The 25,751-nt window shown below is 28.4% G+C and overlaps 1 protein-coding gene across 3 annotated transcripts; it reads right to left on the bottom strand.

Annotated features, from left to right (window-relative positions):
• Window positions 1-349: 349 nt before the first annotated feature.
• On the bottom strand, window positions 350-21,611 carry LOC109608818 (kinesin-like protein KIF19). Of its 3 annotated transcripts, none has more exons than XM_049961945.1 (10): window positions 21,370-21,611; window positions 13,971-14,128; window positions 10,754-10,898; window positions 3,343-3,492; window positions 1,935-2,773; window positions 1,659-1,884; window positions 1,394-1,607; window positions 1,197-1,335; window positions 902-1,141; window positions 350-532 (listed from the first exon to the last, which is right to left on the bottom strand). In XM_049961945.1, the coding sequence occupies exons 1-10, from the start codon at window positions 21,514-21,516 to the stop codon at window positions 481-483; spliced, it is 2,310 nt and encodes a 769-aa protein (XP_049817902.1). In that variant the 5' UTR covers window positions 21,517-21,611; the 3' UTR covers window positions 350-480. The 3 variants fall into 3 exon arrangements, with proteins under 3 accessions (XP_049817902.1, XP_049817904.1, XP_049817903.1); XM_049961947.1 differs by having other exon boundaries at window positions 972-1,141; XM_049961946.1 differs by having other exon boundaries at window positions 902-1,135.
• Between the last annotated feature and the right edge of the window lie 4,140 nt (window positions 21,612-25,751).

Raw genomic sequence — 25,751 nt, 5'->3', positions numbered from 1 at the left:
TTTTCTAATTATTTATTCATTGAAAACACGTGGATGGTCTGACGTTCTATTTTTCCATGATGACAGTTTTATGGCTAATAATTAAAGTGCATTACATATTCTTTTACTGAAACTTTCATTAAAAGAAGACTTTTTAAATGTATTTTAAATTATATTTTGATATCAAACAGTCTAATAATCTAAATAATTAAGTTATTTTAAAATTCCTCTGTATACTCAGGAAAAGAAATGTAATTACTTAAGCCATTAACTAGTATTTAATATTTATGTTAATTTTGAGTCACTGAGTTCTCAAAAAACTAATTAAATACCGTTTTAAGTGATAATAAATAAAATGAAGATTATTTTTGTTAAGAATTTTATTCAATTCTACATACACCATTGAAAAATAAAAAGCATCGGCAATTGATACAATCGGCGACATTCTTCCTTAATTTCCTTACAAGAAGATACGTGTGTTGTAAATATTTTTGTGCTATTTTATCTAGATTCACTAATTCTATCTTCACTTGTGGCTCGTTTCACATTGGGGCTAAAAAACATAAAGTAATCCATGTATTAATTAATAAATTAATTAAAAATGGGAGAAAGTCTAAACTTCTTATTGGATTCCATTTTTTGGAAAATGGAAAGTATTCATGCGAAGAAAAGCATCATGCAATAGAAACAAAAATATAAGAAGAAAAGGGGTGAAGATAAACGAAATGCTACTATTAAATATAGAACGAATTTTAGATTTAGAAAGATGTTTCTGAGAAACGTACATTGTAAAAAGTCTATCAAAATATTCATGCAAAAATCTGCATCATGCTATTTCTATAGATACTATTATAAATTTATAGCATTGAAATAAGGGAGCAGAAAAATTAGAATCTGAAACTTCCTCTAGAGTCCAACTCACTTGGAGGAATTGGGTCCGGTCCGGGACAACCTGACGGGTGGACTAGGTGGTAATGGGGGTAATTTCATACCTTGTCCGGGTCTGGACACCATCTGCCCCATGACACGATCCACACTCGAGTCGTTCACGTTTGGTAATGCTTCTTCACCTGATTCCGCCGATGAAGGTGGCGAATTGCCACTAGCTTCACTTCCGCTGTGCTCTGTGGTGGTTGCCCTTCGGAATATTGGATCGCTGTAACTAAAATCATGAAAGCGTTTAAGAGATTTAAGAGTTTATTAGTTTAGTTAGCTACATTTTGCTTATTGGTGGTAATTTATCTGGAGAGAATGCTGTTGGTGGCGGATTGAAGTCTGTATAAGTTGCTGCATGGATTTCCTGCTGATAGATTTGGTACAACTCTTGTAGATCAGATGGCAAATTAATTTTGCTTTCTGTAAAATACATATATTTTATTTATTGCACCTAAAATACAGTTTTTAACTAATGAACCTTCTATAAGATGTCGTTGTCTAGTAATAATATCTTCACAAAGTTGTCGTTGGCGATCATATCTTAAGATAACAAGATCTCTTCGTCTGAGTTCATGTTGTCTTACCAACCTTTCAGACTGCAACGCCATTTTATCTGCCTCCAACTCATGTACTCGACACATCAATGCCAAAATCTCCCTTTCATCATCTGATGAGAGAAGAGACGGCAATTTCTAAAATCACAACAAGTTAATACATATATATCACCAGGTTCAAATATTTACATCTTCTAAAGCAACACCACGTTGCCTACATGTTTCAAGCTTCTGTTCTATGTGAGTTCTCAATTCCGACCATCGTTCTTGTTCTCTTTCAATATCAGCCAATTCACCCCAAGCTGTTTGAACTGCCACTTCTCCCTCTTGGTCATCTCCATCGGATGTATCTTGGACTTCATCTTCAACGTTTCCAGCTGACCTAAAACCATCTGCTGTTGCAAGTTTCCTCCTCCTAAAAACACATTTTTGACAAAATTCAAATGAATGATATTTTTGTCTTGCCTTAGACTCTGTTGAGTTCTGGCCCTGGATTCATTAATACTATTTTTGTAGAGTTTGTTGTTTCTGGACTCCCAGTGTGATATAATCAGATGTTGCCTTTCCGCCTCCATTCCAAGTCCCAACAAGTGTGAATCAATTTCCATTAACTTTCGTCTTAATTTCATTTGATTCTTGAAGGTGTCAACAATCTGCTCCCTTAAGTTCTTCACCTCGTTACTTCTTTCCTCGGCATTCATCTTATTAATGTCAGCAGATCGAGGTCTATCCTCTTTCATCTTCCCTTGCAACCTTGATATTTCATCTCTAAGCTCATTTATCACCGTTTGGTACTGTGTGACGTGATACGAAACGTCCAACACGTTCCTTTCCACTTTATTGGTAATATTGTTAGCTCTATCCGCGTAAGTCAAAGTGTTCCTACTCTCATCTCTTTGAGTAACGCTAGGAGAAACGTGGGCAATCATGACTGTTCTGCAGTTTCCACTCAACGCATCTTTCAACAAACGAGTCAATTTTGAATCTCTGTAGTTCACATATCTGGCTCCTCCACTTAGAGCGTTGATGCAATTGCCCAAAGCGAGTAAAGACCGATTGATATGGGCACCCTCCTGGAGTCTTTTGCCGCGATTCTTCGTCTTGTTCGCCCTTTCAGATCCTGCTAGATCAATCATGAAGAGTTTTCCATGTTTAACACGCATTCGAAGGTGGTCCTTTTTATCAATCGGAACTGAGTGTTTTACTGAGACGCTGAGTAAAGCGTGACTGCGCGAGGATGTTTTGTTCATCGCTGTTGGTTCTACTGTTCGAGACTTGTTGCCCTTTTGGAGTAGCTGCATCACCTAGAGATTTTCGCAGTTTATTGATTAAAATGAGGTTATTTAAACGACTTTGAAGATTTGAACTGTTGTTTATATTTTTAGATACTAATATCGTATTCAGTTTATATGCAAACGTTCTGATTTCCATAGTTGATTTTGCTTGCAGTGGAACTAATTCCACGTTTACATTCACAAACTACTGTTTTAATATGTGCTTTCTCTGTAATTTACTCAAGTAATCACCTTTTGTAATTTTATTTACAGAAAATGTTAAATTCCCGCACGTTGTACAAATGGAATATTTTCATTTTACCTCAATGTAAATATTATTTAGTATTTATGTCTATTTAATATTATAAAACATTTAGAGCAACAACGTTTCCCTCAATAACAACATGACAGGTAAAATGTATTAGGCGTTCAACGTGTGTTTACACAAACCGGCGATGTGTCGTTAATTAAAAAAGTTAATCTAAAATCAATAGGGGCCAAAAAAAACTAATAATTGAATTCACATTAGTACACCATTATTAGAACGCTTGCATTGTAACATTTCATATCAAGATAAAATTTGTGTATTGGAAAATTACCTCTTCTGTGGATGTGGTCGATATTTCCGACAATCCTGCCACTTGTATGTTACGTCCGCGCTGATCCTCCCTCAATTCCAAATATCCTGATGAAGGGTTTAAGAGATCACGTATTTGTTCATTGTACAATTCCATATAAGACATTGTAACCTTAAAATCAAAATATTCATTAAGTATGTATACAATTGTTGTACTCGTTAAATGTTTCGAATGTTCTGACCTTTTGTTCCTTTGAACAACTTGCCAATTTATATTTTTACCATCTCGTAACGTTTAAAGTCGTTTTCCCCGTCATTTTATTTATATTGTAAATCTTTCCTGACCTAATTCAAGTCAGAAATGTGAAACGTCTTCGTGATAGTTCCGTTTACTCGATCACGCACACGACATATTGCAGAATAGCAAATACTAGAAGCTTAAAATATTTACCAAAACAAAGAGGCGCTTTAGTGGACAATTTATATTAAGTCATTGAATATACTTTATTATTGTAATGTTTACTTTTACATCAATTATATTTCCTAATTTAACTTCTACAGCCATTTTGTGAGTGTGCTGTAAGGGGCTGTTTTTTATTAATTTTCGGTTGCTTAAACCGAAAATCACGGTAAAAATTTCGATTTTTGATCTATGCTTTTTTTAGCAAAAATAATGTAATTCAGGGCTTCGGGGTGTATTCACTAAATATTGCTCTTTTCTGTCTCTTTGGAACAATAGAGCAACACAAAGCCATTACAAAATAAATGTGTGACCTCAAAGAGATCAACTTATTTCAGGCCAAGTTAACGTGAAGAATATACCTCTCGTTTATCCAAAAAAAAAAATTGTTGGATAAAGAGGGAAACACAACAAAAAAGTACAAAACTACGAAAAACTTGTAGAAGAATTACTTGAGAACGTATGACCCTCAATTTTTCCTCGAAAATTTGGATGTGGTTAACGACGAAGAAGGAAAAGTTTTACCACGACATGCTAACAATGAAGCAACGATACCAAGACAGATGGGATCCAACAATGGTGGAGGATTTCTGTTGGTGTCTTATGAAATGAAGCTTTCAGGAGTTGTTGGGTAGTGATAATAGATATTGCAGACAAAAAACTGTTGATTAATATTGTTTTCCAATATGTTCGATTAAAATTAATATTGTAAATAAAATATTAATCAAACAGTAAATTTTAAAATGTATTTTTCATTGTCACTTATAATTTTCTTAAATTAACCTATTTGATTAGGTGTTAATTAATAGAATAATCAGTATCCATATATATATATATATATATATATATATATATATATATCAAGCAAATTTATCTTCACAATGTTATTTTGTTTGTTAAATTTTATGGAGTATATACTGATACAATTTATAATAAAATAAGTTATAATAACATAGTATGTTTATTTAAAATATTTAGTCCGGTTATATTATAGTAAATTTTTAGTAACTGGAAAATTGCCGAAATTGAATTTTTTTATTGTATTATTTATCTTCCTATCTTCCAAAAAATCAAATACAGTTGTTATTTGATTATTTTTTTTCTAAAATTTTCCATTTATTTCCTGCTCTTTGTAGAAAAATTATTAAATAAAGAACAAATTTGCTTATGCAATTTTTCATGACACTGTTAATTTTCTTTAATTATTAAAATAATCAGTAACTTTATAAATAATATGCTGGCTCTATTTAACAATAATGACATTAAATTTTAGGAGAGTTTGTACTATTAAATATGTATTTCTTAAAATTATTATTAATAAAGATATAGGACTACCAAAATTTAAAATTACAAAAATACTGCATTTTGATTTGGAGCAATATAAAATATTATATTCATATAATAACAAAATGCTTGAATTACTTTGTTGAAAAGTATTAACTTGTTTTTCAATCTTTGAGTAGTAGACTTTCTCGGTGAATATTTTAAATAGAGAAAAATTTGAGTCGTTGATATGTGAATGAATAGTTTCATTTGAATTTTACTATGGGATGTCTGCTTTTTCGTTTATTAGAGTAAAATATTCAGTTCCATCTGTTAGAAAGGTAATGGTGTCAGTCTTTTGGATTGCACATGGAATAATTTTTATTGAAGAAAGTGGAAAACTATTTATAGTGGGTATTAGGTAAACTTATTGTGGCGTTTGAGTAATGAAATTAAAAAAAAAAACGATACTTTTGGCAAATAAGAAAATGCATACATCCGTTATTGTAGTGACAAAAATCAATTAACTTCTAAACATGAAAAAATAGTTCAACAATTGTCTACAATAAGGAGGAATTTGCGGTTGATGGTTCTTCTGAAGAGCTCCACATTTCTCACAATATATCGAACCTATTGGACATCGCTTCCCTGTTAGGTTAGGTACAGTTAAAGTACAAAAGTACTTTTGGAACTGCCATAACATGTACAGTACATTTTTAACGATTTTTCATAAAAGGATTTTATTTAAAATTTTTCTAGTAAGTAAATATAATATATTTCTATATCTATTTTTGCTTTTTTGTTACACATCTTATAGACTTCGGAAATATAACTTGAAATGTATATATTAGTCTAATTTAATTGGCTAAAAGATACGCTATTCAAATATATTTAGTTTTGTGGCACTATTAAACAGTATTCTTAATAGTGAGAATTAGTAGAATTTATATTATATTATTGAATAAATTCATTCTCAGAGAGAAGAAAGAATCATTGCATTCCAGAGAAGAGGGAAATAATAATTAACATGAAACATTAAGGTCTAAATATTGCTGACATTGTTAATACTTAAGATAAACAATACACACAATTGGAAATATATAGAAAATGTCCTAACAAAAAAACAACTCCTTTTATTGACAGACAAATTGGAAAAAGCAGTAAACGATATCTTTTCTTGCCCTCTAAGTAAATAAAAATAAAATAGTTGGGTCATAGAATATCAGTGTGTCTAACAGAATAATCAGTCGTCGATTGAGTGAACAAAACTTGCTAGGATATATTTCAGTAAAGAAACAATTGGTATTAAAAATTAATATTCGAATAAGTCTAAAAATGTACTCAAAAATTATCTTCCAAAATTTCCGCGAAGGATTCTTTGAAGTGAGAAATGTATATTCAATAGAACAAGGTCAGATGGTAAAAAATACATTTAGTATCCTCCTAATAAAAGTTTGGATCCCAGATATACTACAAAAAATTTAAAACACGGTGAAGGAAAAGTTTTGGTTTCGGGTTCCTTTCCTGGGCAGGGTATTGGATTATTATAAAAAATTATTAGTAAAAAGGACTGTTTCGTAGATAGAGACATAATGGGAAATGTAATGGGACAAGTTATGAACAAGCGAACTACCAACATTTAAAACTAAATTCTCAAATTCCCCAGACCAAAAATATTTAATTATAAATTTTGTGGAAAAAAGAGTTCCATTTTAAATAAACCCGCTGGAAAATATTAAACGACAATAGTAAACTGTGAAAAATATATTCCGAAACAAAAGATAAGACTGTTTGTTATTCTATCAAAATAAACCCAAATTTTTATGAATAATTTCAAAATTCATGACTTAAATGGATAAATTCAAAAAATTTTTAAAATCACTATGCATTGGGATTCGAATGCGAATATTTTCTAAATGGTTAGAGTAATCGATTAACGACAAGAGACCTTTTTTGTAGAGTGATTAATGTCATACAAAAATATATATTGGGCATTTTATAATATTTATATATCTACGAGTTATAAAGTTTAAATGTAAAAAAGAAATTTTTGTTAAATTCTTCAAATTTTGACCGATATCTTGTAAACGGTAAGAGTTATGAAAAAATTTTCTGTACGATCAAATAATGGCGAGATATGGATTTTGTTTTATGGGACTGAAGAAGAAATGGAAAACTGAGATGAGGAGGACCTTTTTATTAAAATTAAGAGCTCTTTGGAAAGAATTTTTAAAAGGTGTCGGGAACCAATTTTTCAGTGTCGGAAGTTAAAAAAAATAGGCGATTTATTTGGCCCACCCTAATGTATACATTTTATATAAATATTCATGTTTAATATTATTCAACTTAATGTTTAATTACCTTTTTATTAATATTAAGGTCATTAGGATGAACTGACTGAGTATTTATGGCATTGTAATTGAAAAACTATAACATTGTATTTTTATTTTTATTATAAATATAAATTGTTATTATAATAATTGATGTAAATTAATATATAATAAAAAAATATGTAATAAATAACCCTTCGATATTTACCATTTCACGCCACTTTGTAAGACGTTAATCTCCATTAATTTAAAGTGACTCGATTCATTTACACGACGCGCCGTAACAATGACTTAAAATAGACACTTATTTTTTGGCCATTTTTCGAATTAAGTCAATTAATAATCCATTAATATTACTACTATCATTAATCATTGAACAAACAATAAACTTCTATCCACTATCAATTTTCAATACAGTTGTTGCACGGAACTACTCCATTTAAAACACAATAGGTGGATTTTTGATGAATAATTAATGGTAAAATATTTGTTGATATTGAGAGACATTAACTTTATCCGCTTTACTGTGCGTTCGAAATTGAATTTAAATTTATTACAAAAATAAATAACGTCAAACGTAAAGTCGTCAGTAAACAAAGTTCAATAATTATTTATTGGATAAGGGCCATTTGTTGATACAACACACCTACACAGTGCAACGAATAAATTACCACTGTTACTCCCCCATTCATGCAATTTATGTAGATTTTTTTCTTTGGTCGACTGAACAACATGTTGCTGATTTGTTATCGTCATGCATAAGGTTCAATAGAAGCAATTGCTGTAGACGAAATGGATTTTGTGGATAAGACCTTATTGAAGTAACCTAATTTTTCCATTGTGGTGCACGCAAAACGCGAATAAATTTATAAATGAATTTTTCAACGAAGGAAATATTACTAAACTTCCACAAACACCTTACATTTAGTTTCAACCGAGACAATTTAATTGGAAGATTCTCGGATATTTTTAACTTTCGTGTGTTAAGTTTAACCGAAAACTAATCTTTGTCTACGATTTATTTTTTTTTAATCGTTTTATAATTATCAATATATGGCGCGGTAAGAACAAAACGGATGTAAATCCATTTATAATCGATCGATGTACTTAAATATTTCACTGCATAAAAAGGGTTTTATAACATTCAAACACAATCAGACTTTTTATTGAAGTCATTTTAATTTTTTATTTGTGCTAAACGATATGCCTTGGACAAAAGCACTAAATTTTTTATTGATAAGAAGTTTTAATATACCGAAGTTCCTGGATTTGAGTCTCAAAATAGAATTGGGAAGGACAAGGCCTTTACCATACGATCACATATTTATTATTCGATATCTTATATCACTGTTATGCTTTTATTAAATTAATCTAATATAATACGCTGTCCATTAGAGTCACAGTTGTTATTTTACAGATATTATTTATTATTGTTATATAAAATAAAACGATCAAATTTAATGAAACGTGATTTTTTACTGTCAATGAGCTTAAACACTATACATAATTATTTAACAAATTTCACACTTTTTTGAACAGAGAAGTTTTATATTTTATAGTTGTAGAGAATTATAAAATGTTTTTACCACCTATATAAATGTCAAAGTAGACTAGAATTTTATTGCTGCAGATATAAAATCCTTTTGCATACTTCACGATATAAATAGTCAGACAGGCATATTCAAATGAGGCTTGAAACAGTTTATATTTACGTATTGACCATAAGAAGTTTGTATATGATCTCTTAAAATTTATTATAAATTCATCGTCAAAGGAAGATTATATTATGTATTATTAAATTATGATATTTATTTAAAGTGGTAGAAATTAATTTATGAGTGGTAGAGTACAGTAAAACTGATTATATAAAGAGACTGGTAAATGAAAGTAATAAACATTTTAATTTTACAACAATACATAAATTAAAGAGAATTAATCACTTGTAATTGTGAATTATTTTTAAAAATAAGAAAAAAGTTAAAGTAATCTTGTAAAAGTTAAAAGTAGAAATCAAAATTAAATTTAATTTAATAATATATTTTTTATTAAAAGAACTATATTAAACATGTTTTTAGCATTACTAAATTGATTGTCAAAACTAATAAGTCGTCTATTCTCATATATTCTTCACATTTAGTTTGTTTGTTGATCAGGATACAATTTTAAAAGAAAATCTTATTTTAAATTTTAGCACAGAATGCTTTATGAATTTTAGTGTGTTTTAATTTTAAGGATGTTATTTATAGTATATTCAATAGAGAACCCATTTTTTCTCATTTTCTCGCTATAAAAATATTTTTGTGGTATGTAAGAGTTTTTTATAGTTGGTATTTGGAGTATATATAATTCATTAAACTATAGTTATAAATAAAAAAGTTGTCCTAGCTTAAAGGTGTCATACTATACCAATCTTCGTCATTTCATAATTTTAATTTACAGTTTCTGTGAATACTATACAAAAATGATGTCAAGGATTTTTTTTACATTTTTATAATTTGTAACAAATTTATAACTTCCCTTATTACAATTATTCTCGATTTTTTTTTTTTTTTTTTTTTTGAAAATATTCTTTCTGTTGTGCAGAGAAAAACTGAATTTACCTATAAAAAGTCAGAAAAAGTTGTTGCTTACAAAAAGTATATTATTATAAATTTTTGATATATTAATTTATCTTTCGCTAAGATATAACGACGGTGGATGAAAAATATAGTATTTTTATACAAAAATATTAATTTTTAAAAAAACAAATAAAATAACTTAAATTATCAGTTACAACCTCTTCGTTTTATAGACGGCAATATAAATTTTCAATTAATAAACAAATGTTTTAAAAATTGTTTTATGAATCTTAACTATACAATTATTGTTTTACATTTTTTTATATATAAAATTTAAAAATTTGACACTAAAAAGAGTTTTTAATAGAAATATTAAAAAGAATATAATAAGATTTTTTTCTTCATAACAGTGTTCTTTTCAGTCGCATTCATTCAACCTTATAACATTCGGAATTCTTTGAAATAATGGCGAATAAATGAATAAATAATTGAACCGAAAACGCATTCGTTACGTTTTGTTTTGGCCTCACATACGCACAACCCTCTAATAATAAATCAAGACTGGACCTTGACATCATATCTCCAATCTCGCACCCCGCAAGTCCACCACGGAAGTGTCTACCTTTTTCTAAATATAACTTTAATTATTATAAGATGTAATTATCTTAACAACTAATACAAAACATCGTGTTCCTTATTATTCCAGCACGACAATTCCTGTTCACAATTGGGCAATTACTTCAAACGTATAGAATTCTATTTTTATAGCTCCTTCATTTGATAATTAAAGTAGATATCAGTAATAAAAGACCGAACACTTACTGTGTATTCATCTTCTTTTCCTTTGACGGCCTCGAAAAGGTCGTTTAGTGCTCTAATCATTATACCAGGTTGATCTCGATCACCGACCATGGTGTGAGTTTTCCCAGCTCCCGTTGGACCATACGCAAAAACAGTAGCATTGTATCTGTAACAATGTATTAAATATTAAAAGGTCATACAAATTATTAAACAACAGTTTTGTTAAGTCTTACAATCTAGAAATGGTTATTGGTTTCACATATTTTTAAAATATTCGTTTTCTTTTTTAAATAAACTTTTGTTAGTTGCTTTTTCATTTGTTTCAATGATCTACTATTCAATTTAGTGTATTCATATACAAACTAAATTAAAAACTGAAGTATAAAATAAATTTATTATTATTATCATTATTATTTATTTAAATTATCCCTAGACATTGCGATAGTGTGTATATACATACACATTAGGGTGAGCCAAAGAAATCAACTATTTTTTAACTTCCGACAATGAAAAATTAATTCCTAGGCACCTTTAAAATATGCTCTTCAAAAATGAGCTCTTAATTTTAATAGGAAAATCCTTCTCACCTCAGTTTTTCTTCATCGTACAGATAATTTCTATTGACATTTCTTGTAAGAAATTGATGGTTCTACAAAAAAGATATTCTACAATTTTTCCATAACTCCTACCCTTTAAAAGATATCGCAGGAAATTATGCTCTACATAAAAGGTCTTCTGTGATTAATCGATTACTCTAACCATTTAGAAGATATTCACATTGGAATTCCAATATTTTAAATTTATCCAATTAAGTCAAGAATTTTGATAATTATCTATTTCAGTAAAAATAAAGTTTTATATTTAAAATATATCAGTAAATATATCAATAGAAAAGAAAAAAGTAAATATAGTATATTAAAACTCAGCTATTAAATATGTTTTCCTTTCAAAATACACTCAAATTTTTATGAATATTTTCATATATAAAATATATATAAGCAATATTTTCTTCTTGTTATCATCGTATACTACTTATATTATTTATACTAAATTTTTTTAAAATAATAAATAAATTGTTTTTATTAATATTGACAACATAAATTAATTTTGTTAACTGTTTATTTTATAATTCACATTGTTGACAATTGTATTTGAATAAATATTTACAAAATGGTTGTTTAGAGGACTGCTAAATAGGAAAAACTATTAATTTACACAGTACGTCAACTTTTTCGATTACACTGGGAAACACAAATTACAACGTCAACACAAAAAACCACTTTGTTGCTAATAATTTATTGATTTCATTTCAAGTTCACTGCCAGGTTCCATTTTGTTTAATTATATATCCAATATAATTTCACGGAAATGGGTTTTTAATACAAACAAATGATAACAGCATGTGCTTTCTAATTAAATATGGTTTGCTGGAATTTCTACAAAACACTAGTTACTAATACCATAAAATTTATGGTAATTTAAATGATTACATGCGATTTTTCAATTATTTTAACATCGTCAATTTAAATGGTAAATGTATAACGGATAATCAAAGTCAAATAAAATTGAAAAGGTTTCTTTTCAAATATAGTAAATAAAATTTTAATGTTATTTATTAATCAAACAATTATTCTCTTTAGAAGAAATAATTAATATTAAATATTTACTTAATAATTTTAATATTCATTTATATCCAAAGTTAAAAATTAAAAATTGTTTTTTATATTAAATAAAGGTTTTCTATAGTTACGCGTACTGTGTAGACCAAAGGGTATTAAAAAGAAATTGTATACCTATGTAATAACGTTGAGAATATCTTCTTATTGTGAAATATTGCACATACAAGGTTTTTCACAACTCCGAAAAATTTTAACCACATACTCACTGTCACTGTTAAGAAGTCCATTAAAAATTGTAATAGAGCAATAGGAAACGAGATAAAAAATAATTCAATCCATCTACAAAAGCTGTTCGAAATTGTTCCCATTGATTTGAATGCAAAGTTTGAACCGCCGAATCCAATTTTAGCACATCGTTCTTATTAACCTTCTATATAGGGTGTTTCGCAACTTATCCAACAAATTTTAACCACATACTCACTGTTGCATAAGTAGTCGATTTATTTTTTTTATATTTTTATATATTTTTTTAAATGGACTTCAGATTCTTCACTGAATTTAGCAATCATTCAAAATGAATGCATATAAAATTTAAATAAATTATAAATATAAAATCACATTTTACTAGTGATCTGATCAGAGAGTATGACCAGTTAAATCAACTAAATTATGGATAAAAAATTTCTAATTTCTGAAATTAACTTATTTTGATATTAATAATTAAATTAATTGTCGGAACTAATTCATTAGATAGTTGTCTGGGGTTCTGTTTCACTTGATCAGAAGGAATATATTCATTACAAAATTTAATTTTGTATGTTTACGATATGATGATAAAAATGCCCAAATTAACTTTTTTTCATTATTGTACTATAAAAATATTTTAAAATACATCTACAAAGTATTTGGTCTATATTTTATTAAAATCTGATATTGAATAAAAAAATTATACATGTCTTTCCACCTTAAGCAGGCCATACTATATGTGTACACCATGTGTGAGATCATGTAGACACATGAAAATAATATAATAATAAGTAAAATTTAAATATTTTTTTTTCTCCTGAAAAAAAAATACAGCCTCTCATATTTATATTAAAAAAATATCCAAACGTATTAATTTTATAAATATATTTATCAATGCTATGACAAATATTAAAAACGTAGATATTTTAATAATATTATATTAGTATACAAAGCAAAGCAGCAATAAACATTAGTAGTTACGCCTTTTGCGTGGAAAATATAATTTAGGTGTCACTTTAATAATTCCCATATTCATGTTTGCTTAAAACAACAACAAAAAAAAGAAAACAAATCGATGATTCCATAAAATTTATATTAGTGCGACACCGAACTAAAACGATCCGAAATTATAATCGATTATCGATTTGAAAAATAGCCCACAAAATAAATTTAGATAATATCCACATAAATTGCACCTCGTTTGAAATTACCCAATTGATAAATTATGCAACGCCCCAAACGATTGCAATTTGAATATCTAACCCGGTTAACCTTTTGCATTTTTCCTGACGTGTTGATTGTAATATTAAAGCGCACGTGATGCATTTAAAAAGGTACATTAAGTGTTAAATTAACACGTGAGACAAACTTACCCGTTTAATACGTCTTTGACCAGACCACTGGTTGTGACGTCGTAAACTTCTTGCGAATTGGATTCTTCGCCGAAAACCACGTCGAAACAGTACTGCTTATCGACGCCTTTCTTCTGTCTGAGAACGTCGAATTTATCTGGATCCTCCAGTACGATACTCTGAAAGAATTATCGAAATTAATAATAATACGCGCATTCACCATATTTCAAACTAAATGTTTCACAAATCAATTTTAAAACTGATACAATTTATTTAATTGTGTAAATGCACGCGATTTATATTTGTTTATTATCAGCTAATGCATATGACTCACATCAGTTACGGTTTCAGGGAAATATGATTGGACGTTTAGAAACTAAACTGAATAAATTAGGAGTAGTCAATTATTATTTTTATTTTAAAAAATAATTACAGTTATATGACATTTAGTGATTTATTAATAATACATAATATAATTATTATTAAACTAGAGTTTATTTATTCAAAATTTTGCACCAATCGAATATAGAACCATTAAAAAAAGAATAGGCTCAAAGAATATTTGTTGAAGCAAGAAATGATAATATAAGTTATATGAAATATAATAAAAATTGGGAAGTTTTATAAAAAAGTGTTCATCTATAACTCTGTGACAGAAAAAACAAATTATTCTAATAAAATTACATAACTAAATTGCTGTTAAAACAAATTAGTATCTAACTGAGGGGTAACACTAGCGAAAACAGTGTATCAGTAGAATCTGAACTTATTAACAATAACAATTATTTTCATTTTAAGCGTTAAGTCATTTCTCGGATATTTTTGACAATTAAGTAAAAAGATGTTTTTAATTTTGTCACAGTCTTTTTAACAAAATAATTAAAAATGAACCGAGTCACCAAATAATCGAGATTTTTGGTCATATTTCAGAAATTAATAATAAAATAGTTGTAGAAAAAATATTACTAACAAAAATGGCACTGAAAGATCGTAGAACGCATTTTTAGATTTCTAAGAATACTAATGCAGAATGATTTTTCTTTCTAATTTACCAATTTATCAAAAAGATATTTTTATACCTTATATGATATAAAATTAACTGATTTTATGAGATTATTTCATTGTTTCTTTTAATATTTTTTCGAAGATGTTTCAAAAAGAAAAATTATTAAGAACGAAATTAAGAATTATTTGCAAAAATTAACGAGTTACTTACACTATTGCCCACCAATTTTATTCAAGTTAGTTAGTAGAAGTCCAACTGTTTCTTGAAGGATGATGAAGATTATCTGGTTATAAGAAACATTATGACAGACCATTGTTGAAATACAGACAAAATCTTGATTTAGCCTCACCGTTTTATTATTTCTTTTTCTGTTGTTTTAAAATTTAACAATTCCCCTAATAATACTTCTTTATTGGATAAATTTTAAAGAACTTTGAAATGTTAAGCTTTGAAATTATGATGAAACTCGTAAATTTCAAACCGTTTATTATAAACAATAAAAACAAACTCGAGTGGTAATTTACGAACATTAAATCAAGAAAATTCCTCGGCTACAGATATTTATTTTCGCCCTTATCATATAAAATAAGCTTTTGCAATTCCTTGTTGGCATTAATGTAATTATAGGTTGTTTCGAACCATGACCTTCACATTCAATCTGATAAACGAATATATTTTAAGGTTACGTGTGATTAAGTTCAGGTATTTAATGCGTATGCAGTGTATAATGGTGATTTTATTTTATACATATAGGTTCAATGTTTATCGTATTTAAATCGGCAAAACTGCAGGAGGTGTTATGCAACTGATAAAAACATTAAGTTCATTTACGTTAAATTGTTTTTTGAATCCGCTTTAATATTTTCTTTTTCGCAGCCTGTATATAATAATTTTTTGTTCTCTTTTACAAATTACAGGTTTATGTGTGAGCAGGGGTGAATAATTAATATAATACAGCAACGATTTATATTTTGTTGCGAAAAAATTAAGCAAAAGCAAAATCTAGATAGGAAATATTATGTAAATAGGCTTTAGATCACGAAACTCAAACTAATTTGATCTAAAAATATATTGTACATTGTGTGTGGCGCATTGAATTTCTTATTAATCACATAATCACACATTAACTAATACTGGTGATTTTATAATTTAAAGCATTCGTTTTTAGTTAAATTGTATAGCTTATTCAGTTTTTTTAAGTGTGGTGATCAACTATCAATTTGGTACATATTTTTAGACCAGTAATTGAAGTTCGTTGCTATCTGAAAAGTTCAAGTTCGATTGTATTAAATAACTGATTATGTGTAATTTATTTGCTAAATATGTATATGTAATGTCTTTTAATTTGACCAAAATCTAAATGTATATTTAAATATTACGATTAAGATTATAAAATAATAAAAAAAATATAATTGTATAGAAGTCCTCGACTTATTCAATTTTTTAAGCGATGATCACACATCAATTTGGTACATATTTTTAGACCCTAAATTGGAAGGTATTAATAAAGTTCAAGTTCAGTTGTGTTAAATAACTGATTAGATATCATTTACTTACTAGATCCGTCTTTTAAGTTATATTTTAACCTACAATGTTAATATAAAATGCAGAACTAAAAAATTATATTGTGTAGAACTTAATACTGCATATTAATATGTATATAGCAGAAAAATCAAATTTATTATTTTTGACTATCATGATCAGAATCAAAAAATGACAAAGAATTAGTACATAAAATGTCATATATATAAAAAATATAATATTTTATGGTATGTTTTTATTGTCTTAGAGCAATTAGAATCCGGTTAAGAAAAAAGTTTCTGTTTATTTTATCAAAATATTTATTATATTATACAGGGTGTATCACCCACCAACTTCTCCGACAAACTTTAACCACTGTCACATAACAAGAAAAAAAAAAGTAATAAAAGTCCATCAGAAAACGAGATAATAATAAATAATAAACTTTTTAACCCAAGATTGAAAAGAATAGGGACATTAAAAAATGACGTATATCGTACCGAAAACATCCGGATCAGGATCAAGCTTGTGTTCAAGTCAATGGAAACAATTTTGAACTACGAAGTAAATGATTTGTTAAAAAATTTATTATTTTATATGTTTTTTCTCTTGGACCTTTATTTTTAAAAATCAACTTGTTACGTATGCATATGTGGTTATAAGTTGTGAAACACCCTGTTTCACAATTTATCCGAAGTTTTTTAACCAGATATGCACTTCTAAATAATAGGTCGATTTCTTAAAAAAATTCTAATAAAAGTCCAGCAGAAAACGATACAAAAAATGTTAAAGTTTTTAACAAACCTTACTTTTGTACTTTTTTATATAGTGTTTACTTCGTAATATTTTCAATTATTGTAACCAAAACCATTTTTATCTGGTTTATTATTGTTTCAACCGAAGTATACCGTACGGAAGTACAAAATATCGGTGAATTGTGTGAACGGAGCACAACGGCTCCCTATAAACTGCGTCCCCGGGAACAGCAGCAAGAAGGAACGTTGGAACTAGTGCGATGAAATTGGATAAGACGGTTCCAAGTTTGCTTGCAGGTTAATGGAGAAAACTTTGAACAACTTTTGTAGAGTAAGGTTTGTTACAAAATTTAACAGTTTTTATCTCGTTATTTTATTTTAAGAAATCAACTTATTATTTAGAAGTGCATATCTGTTTAAAAACTGTATATTAAAAACCAATATGAATCTCAATTTTTGTCATGATTAAAGAATGAGAAATATTAAATATCTAATTGATTTTTTCACTTATTTATTCAGTAGTCTAGAAATCGTTACTCGAAACTTTTATTATTTAGCATAATAATTATTTTCCAGTTTTCCAGGATTGGAATAATAAAGAAATGTTTGTAAAACTTGGACAGCTGGTAGTAAAATTTAAATTATTCAAATAATGTTATTTTATTATAGTCTTTAGGTTATCGAATTAGTGTGTAACATATAGTAGTGTCCATAATTATAGCAACTTATAGTTTCTTTAATTTCCTAAAGAATGGTACTCATTGGACAATATTATAGCAATTTTTTGTTAAGTAGTATTTCTCTTTTTTTGCGAGTAAAACGGTTATTCTTTGTTAGATAAAATGTAATTTAATCTTGATTTTAATACTGGGTCATTGTATCATTAATTCTGAGAAAAATTATAATTCTGCGTTTCGAGGTGAATGAAGTGAAAATTGCTAAAAGTTAACATTTAAATAAAACAATTATTTCCAGAATTATCAAAAAATATAAAATTAGTGGAAAACTTCAAAAAAAAAACCTCATAATTCGCATGGCAAAAAAATAATCGACTCCAAGACAATCTAGTGGAAATGGACCTGCTAATATCAGTTTAAGAACTGTAACAAAATGATTGATGCATGCTGGATTGTTTTGGACCTGCAAAGGAACCGCATTTTTCCAAAAAAATATGAAAACCCGATTGAGTTTCAGTCAAGATCGCATTCATTGGACAACAGAAAAGTGAAAACGTGTAATTTTCAAATTATTTAAAAGTGTGTAGATATATTATTTTTATTTTATTGAAAAATTTCTATTATTACAACAATTTTACCCATACCTCTCGCACATAATAATATAACAATTAAACAGTTCAGCCAAAGTAATTGGTTAAATTAATTAATTTTCCCACATAGAAATTACTCGGGATCATAACATTTAATGAACAATTTCGCCTGATCACAAGTAATTAGTAGATCTCATTCCAATGTTTGCGTTGGAATTCACATGAAATTAATAACCTGCCAAAACAGTGAGAATATTCCATTTCTTAACTAAAACACGAACAAAATAAATAGATGTCTAATGTCGCGTGTGTATGGCTATTTTCCATGTATAATAAATACAATCATTATATAATTTACCTTTCCCTTTTTTCGTTTCCTTTACCAATGTGTAGCGAGGATGATAGATATTGTAGATTGTAATTACTGATTTGGTATCGAATGTCACAATTGTGTTCCTTTATAGGTACGCATTTATTTCTGATAAATTGATATTTGATAAATATCAATGATACTATAATTATACAAAACTGTAAACTAAAAATTAACATACAAACTAAATTCATGGGAAAAAATTTCCAGTTTATTTTCCAATTTCATGCACAGTAAAATCCACTGCTGCACCTACATTTTATTGAATAATGTGACTTTTTGCGAATTACAGTCACGAAGACTTTGAACAATATGCAGCTCGTTAAAACACATAAAGTAAAGGAAAGGCTGAGTGTCCAACATAAAAATTATAGTAAATTACAACGCTGTGATAATAATCTAACAATTACGTTTGTGGACCCCGCAATTACTGAACAAACTCGTAATCTCCGTAATTAAAGGAGAACATAAAAAAATTATCAGGCTTGAAATCTAATTCTATTAAATACTCACATTTGTTACCCGCTTTACCAAATATGAAAGTTTACTCATAACATAAATTAATAATTTTATTGTCGATATTTGCTTGCTTGAATCTGAGTTTGCTATCAATTCAAGCCCTCATTTGAGACTGGATTTGTGTTAATTTTATGGATGATACAAATGTAGGCATGTGGGTTGTAAAATCGGAAACTAATTTAAAAAATCATAAAGGATAAAGAAAACCGTTTGAATCGATTAAATTATAGAAAATTACCTGCATAATTTTGACACCTAGCTTAAGAGGAAATTTTCCAACTATAAATATTAGATAATTCAGAGAAATTGGAGTAGGATAATGAAATCATTAATTTTAACTAATATAGTCACATTAAAATGTTATTCTAAATTAGAATATCTGAAAAACTTAACCGTAATACGTATAGTTTTCATTTATTTAAAAATAAAAATGGAAATGAAACAAGAACTAAAGAAAAAGTATTTGTTTTATTCTTAGTTTGTAATAAATTGTAAAGTGATGATGTAAAGATAAGTATTCGTTGTAATAACACTGTTAATAAAAATAATGGATTTAGTAACGCGTGTTCAGTGCAGCATATGCAAATTGTTACATACACATAATTACCCATTATTATTGTAAATGGTTAATCTAAATAACCTCTATTGATAAAGATTTACATTATATGTACTTAGATTTCCATACATTATGGTTTGGTTTTTGGCAAATATTTTAGTAAAATATTGAATGAAATATAAGCTTTTTAAGCCAAAGCATTTTTTTAAACATTCTCTTGAGTTTAACATGGTTCATGATCGAATTAAAAGTTATATTTGTAAATCTTCTCATCAATTAAACTAATTAGAAGGCGGGATAGAATATGAAATTATCTAAGAATATCAAAAACTGCATATTAACCTTCATAAATAATTTGGTGTTTATGAAAAGATCTTTTTAAGTATATAATTTGATGGCGCCATTAAGGAACCCGCTTGGTACAAGTCATTTTATTCTATAGTTTCATTGGGCACACATTCATCTTGAACATTCATAACAAAATGAGTTTCCATAAAAAATACATTGCGCAATTTATATAATTTAATAATAAAATATACTTCTGGTGGGTGATATAAAAAACAATTTTTATAGCATGCATACAGTTTTATATTGTTTATATTTTTAATAAACCTATTTTTGTTAAATATGGTTTATTGTGAAGAATGCAACATTCAAGACGAAATATTTTTTTCATAAAAAGACACACTAATCAACCTACTTATAAAATTTTAAAATATTGGGTGATATAAAAACAGGTTTGATGGCATGCATAGTTTTTATTACCTAAAATTTAAGGTATTAATCATTAAAATCATATAAATAAAAAAATTACGGAGGTGTTAAATGAGTCACCAATAAATATTACAATAATTTAGTTTAGTAGTCTATATAAGTATATACTTTTAATAAAATATACGGAAACTGCATTCGTGAACATATTAAACAAAAGTTAATATCCTAAAATTATAAAAATAAGCTCATTTAAAACAATTATTTTAATTCAGTTTAAAAAAAATATTTTTATAAACAGTTTTTTAAATCCTGTAATTAGTCAAAAATATTTTTTTCCTCTATAAAATTAAAAAAAAAAATATTATAATATCCCGAATCATGTTAAAACAAGATTTAACATCATTAGTTTTATCTCTAATTGTAGGTTGATAAATTTATATATTTGAACTTACTTTTTAAAATAATTACATATATTTTTCTTCTATAATTATGCTAAAAAAGATTTAAAAAATGTGATTAAATATATTAAAAAACAGAACGTTCATTATTATAAATTGTGATATCAAAATAATAGAATTTTTCCATTTCTAAATACGGTAGTGAGTTAAAATTTTTATATATTTAGTGACATAATTGTCTATTCAAATTTCGAGTTTAACTAATTACTATGCACATTTTTCGCATGTGGACACGTTCATAAGGAATTATTTACCTTTTTATTGACAGCATACAAAACCCTCTGGTGTTCGTCCTGTCGGAGCGGCCGTATCCTGACGGCCACCATGAGCCTCTCCTCCGCCGTCCTGATGGGCGGCCGAGACGAATCACTGCCCGAACTGCTCGGCGTTTCCGGCGTCATCTTCACCGTCGCTTCAGTTGATCAACGTTGAACCGCGCTCGTCGAACCAAATGACATGTGTTTAATGTTTCCAACTTGCACGTGGTCGTGCTCCGTGTTCCGGACTCGACGTGAAGTTGTCGACGCGACGTGGAGTTCTGCGAGTTCCACGCCGAAGAACGTTGTCGGTAGTAATTGTTTTGAGCGCCATGGCAACGCGCTCGATAATATTTAAATAAGAATGTTGGACGTTCCATGGTCAACGGGAGTTCGGAAGGATTCATTTGCTGACAGATTGGCGAACGAGGAAGATTGATGTTGTTGCACAATGAAGGAGTTCAAGAGGGTGAAGGTCTCTCGATGGGGCGAAGGGCCCTTGAAGGGGGTTATTGGATGGTCTTGACCCTAGATAACGTTTTATGGGATTGTGAAATTAATTGGGTGAGGAACATCGTAACAATGCGTGACTTATCGATTCATAAAACTATTTAATCAAAAATTGTGCTTCAAATTAATAAGAATGTTCGTTAAGTTATAAAATCGCATCAATTAAACTTTTATCAACATTTAAAAAATGTGTGTGGAAAGTATGTGATTTTAACTGATTAAAATTTATAATTTTAATTATTAATTTAAAAAAATAATTTTCATCAAATTAGATTCTTAATATATATAAAGTGTTAAAATATAATTCTTTTTTATCCTCAAATGATGATTATGTACATATATATCAAGGATATTGTAAGAAAATTATAATCAAGTAATAATTTTAATTTTCATATTTTAAGATAGATACTCCAATAATTGACAACAAATTCTTATTTATCATCAGTGGAAGTTCTTGAGGTTTGAGTCTGATGAATCATATTATATATAGAAAAACAAAAACAATATTTTAATGATCAGTGCTTTGTCATGTAAATTTAGTCCGCAAGATAGATCTATCAAACCACAAAAAACCCTTTGATATCAAATATCGTCATTCTCCTTTAAAAATAAAAGACATGGCCAGCAAAATAATTTATTCATTACTGTACTTCCCGTTAGCCAATCAAATTTATCGTACCAAATTTGTTATTACATTATTTATTATTACTGGTTGACGCCATATCATAGTAAAAAAGAGATGCAGTATTAAAAACCTTTCCACAACTAAATCCACAGATACACACATGATCAAGTAGTTTTTTGGAGTTATCTTATTGGCTAGAAGCACGCTTCAGCTTCCCTACCATTGAAACAATACCCCAACCTTAAAGCACACGCGCGAATGTATTGGTAAAAGTATTTTTAATATTAACATTACGTCAATAAAATCATTAAAAAAAAATATTTGAAAAGAAAAATTTTGCTTACAAAAATGTTTAATTTTGTAGTATTAGACATAGCATTTATTATGCATTCACCATTTTTTACTGAGTGGGAATAATTTAAATATATACAGTAATTTTATTTTAAACTTTTAATTTAGTTTGAATATGGATACATAAAATACATAGTAAATTATTGAAACAACTGCAAACAAAAGTTTATTAAAAAAACGAATATTTTAATAGTGTGTGAAAATGTATGAAAACTAAGAAACATTTCTAAATTGTAAAGCTTAACAAAGATATGGTTTAATAATTTGTATGACCACCTCGATTCGTGAAAACTTCTCTGCATCGTCTGGGCATGCTTAGAATTAAATCATCGATGTCCTGTTGGGGTTCAGTTCAATCATCGTGAAGCGCTAAAAAAAGAGTTCTTCTGTTGTTTCTTTGACTTTCCATACAAAGAACCCTTCTTTGAAACATGTCCCACAACAGCTTGATAGGGTTCAGGTCTGGGGACTGTGCTAGCCATGGTAAACATTGATATTGTTGTTTTCCAAAAATTCCATAGCAATCCTTGAAGTGTGAGGTCTGGCATTATCATGCATGTAAACAAAGTTGAGCCCAATCTTTGCTGTATATTGACGACAATTAATGCCAGTATCTGATCCACGTATGACATACCTGTCAAAAAGTTCTCCAGCAAAAAGAGATCAGTTCTTCCTCCGACACTGATTCCTCTCCAGACCATAACGAAGAGAGTCTTCTCTTCTAGAATCAAGATAAATTCCAATCCGGGATTCATCATTAAAAAGCACTTATTGTCTAATTTTCATTTTGCCACAAAGACTGCTCCTATACCCACAAAAGTGGAACATCAGAGCGGTTGAACTCTCAATGGTCGACTACTACGTAGATTGTTTTCATACAGGCGACGACGCACACTATCAACCGGAACTGCAATATTATGTAGTTGCTGGAGCATTATTTACAGTTTTGGTGCCGTCATAGTAGAGCGTCTTCGTGCATAAGTTGCAGAAATCAGTCGTACACAGGTGTTCTAATAAGAGCGAGACCCCGGTACCTTTCCCTCACATCTCCTTCTTCTCTATATTATGCATAGAGTAGTGAAATCACGCTTTGGATAGTGTCCATTTTCACCGCAACCTGAGTTTGTTTCATGCCGCCATTTAAAGGACCCACCGCCTTTATCATTTGTTCTCTTGTTAAATGTCTATTCTGACTTGCACGAATAAAATTAAAGGTAAACAATGGCTTTTTCTAGAGATAATAATTTGTTTCATTTTAATTGAAATGAACACAAGTATAAAATTTACGGTCGGTTATAAACCTCCTAAAATAATGATAATATAGTCGTATTATATACATAGCAAATAATTGACCTTTGACCACATTCTCCAAATTTTTAAGCCAAAAACTGAATTATCCCTAGACATTGCGATGGTGTATAATGAAGATGATATTAAACAATTTCACTTCATAATTATAGTAGAAGTAAACGATTTCTGAATTTTCAAGTCATCTTTGTAGCATATGTCATTACATACTCGATGGTATTGAGATCTGGAGAATATGCTAGTAATCTAAATGACATATTTCTACTAATAATCTAATCTAATATATGTCATCTGAGGTTACTGTTCTATATGGTCATGATTATCATCTAGAAACTAAAGCAAAAAGCATGAATAGTTGCTTGATCAGGCATATCCTCCTTGAAGATCACCTCTATTATACAGCCCGGACAAATATTCCTCTAAAATAGATTCTAACCCAAACCATAATACCATCTCCTCCGTCTGACGCTTGATAAGCAAATAGAGACCTCGTTAATATTACTGAGCGCCATTCGTTTCTTCAATTAATCTCTTTTCTACATCATGCTAATCTTTCACGCCGATTTTGGAGAATGCATGTTACTAAAAGTCATCAAGATACTTTCTAGGATCTATGGTTCATAGAGAATCATGAAGTCATTGAGACAGTAGTCGCACAGTGATTAATGGCTCCCTAGACTGAATTAAAGTGAGATATCGGCAATCTGGTGCTATGATTATCCTAAACTGACCTGCTCTTTGTTGTCCAGCAACATTTTCCGTATTTCTAAACCTAAGTGCAAGCCTTGAAATATCACCATTTTAAAGAATTGCTACAGCTGTACTAGCATTCACAATGAAGAGCATTTTTACGCAGCAATCACTTACTACTCGATTATTGAGATATAAACAACAAAATATAAAATAAACAATTCGTTTGTATTTAATTAGGTTTTTATAATTGTAAAATGTTGTCAAGTTCTAACATTTACCAGAGCCCAAAATAAAAATATTGTTAATAAGTGACACATTTTAAGAATTAGATTACTTCTATCAATATTTATTCAATTTTCAGTCATATTCTTAACTTAGTAGCGCAGTTTATAATAAAAATTTGATAAATACATTATATTACACTTGTTACTCTAACGTTAATCTTTATTTAGATATTAGATTAGATTAAGTTTTCTATTCAAAATCAATAAATGTTTTAAATTATCAAAATAAAATATAGTAACATATCCAGTGTGATCCAGAGGGAAACACGACATAACTTGTTATATATAACTCGTTTTTAAATAAAGCCAACTCAAAAGATATGTCAGAAATTCTATTTTTTAAACATCTTCAACAAGTTTTCTATATTATCTCACAAAGGTCTACTATAATATGTTAAATCATTCAACATTTAAGTTAAGAAATGTGAAAATTTTTTTACGAGATCGAATTTACATAAAAATTGAAAGAGAGTTCTCATTTTAAATGAATTTAAAAAATTCAAAAAATATTTTTATAGATAGTTTAACCAAATATTCTAATAAACTACAAACTTTTTTATTTAATGTTCTACCAATTGTCAAAATAATGAATTTATTTTCTTAAGTAA

The sequence above is a fragment of the Aethina tumida genome, chromosome 1 (genome assembly GCF_024364675.1).
Source record: "Aethina tumida isolate Nest 87 chromosome 1, icAetTumi1.1, whole genome shotgun sequence".
NCBI lineage: Eukaryota > Metazoa > Arthropoda > Insecta > Coleoptera > Nitidulidae > Aethina > Aethina tumida.
This window is presented reverse-complemented; position numbering and strand designations above follow the sequence as displayed.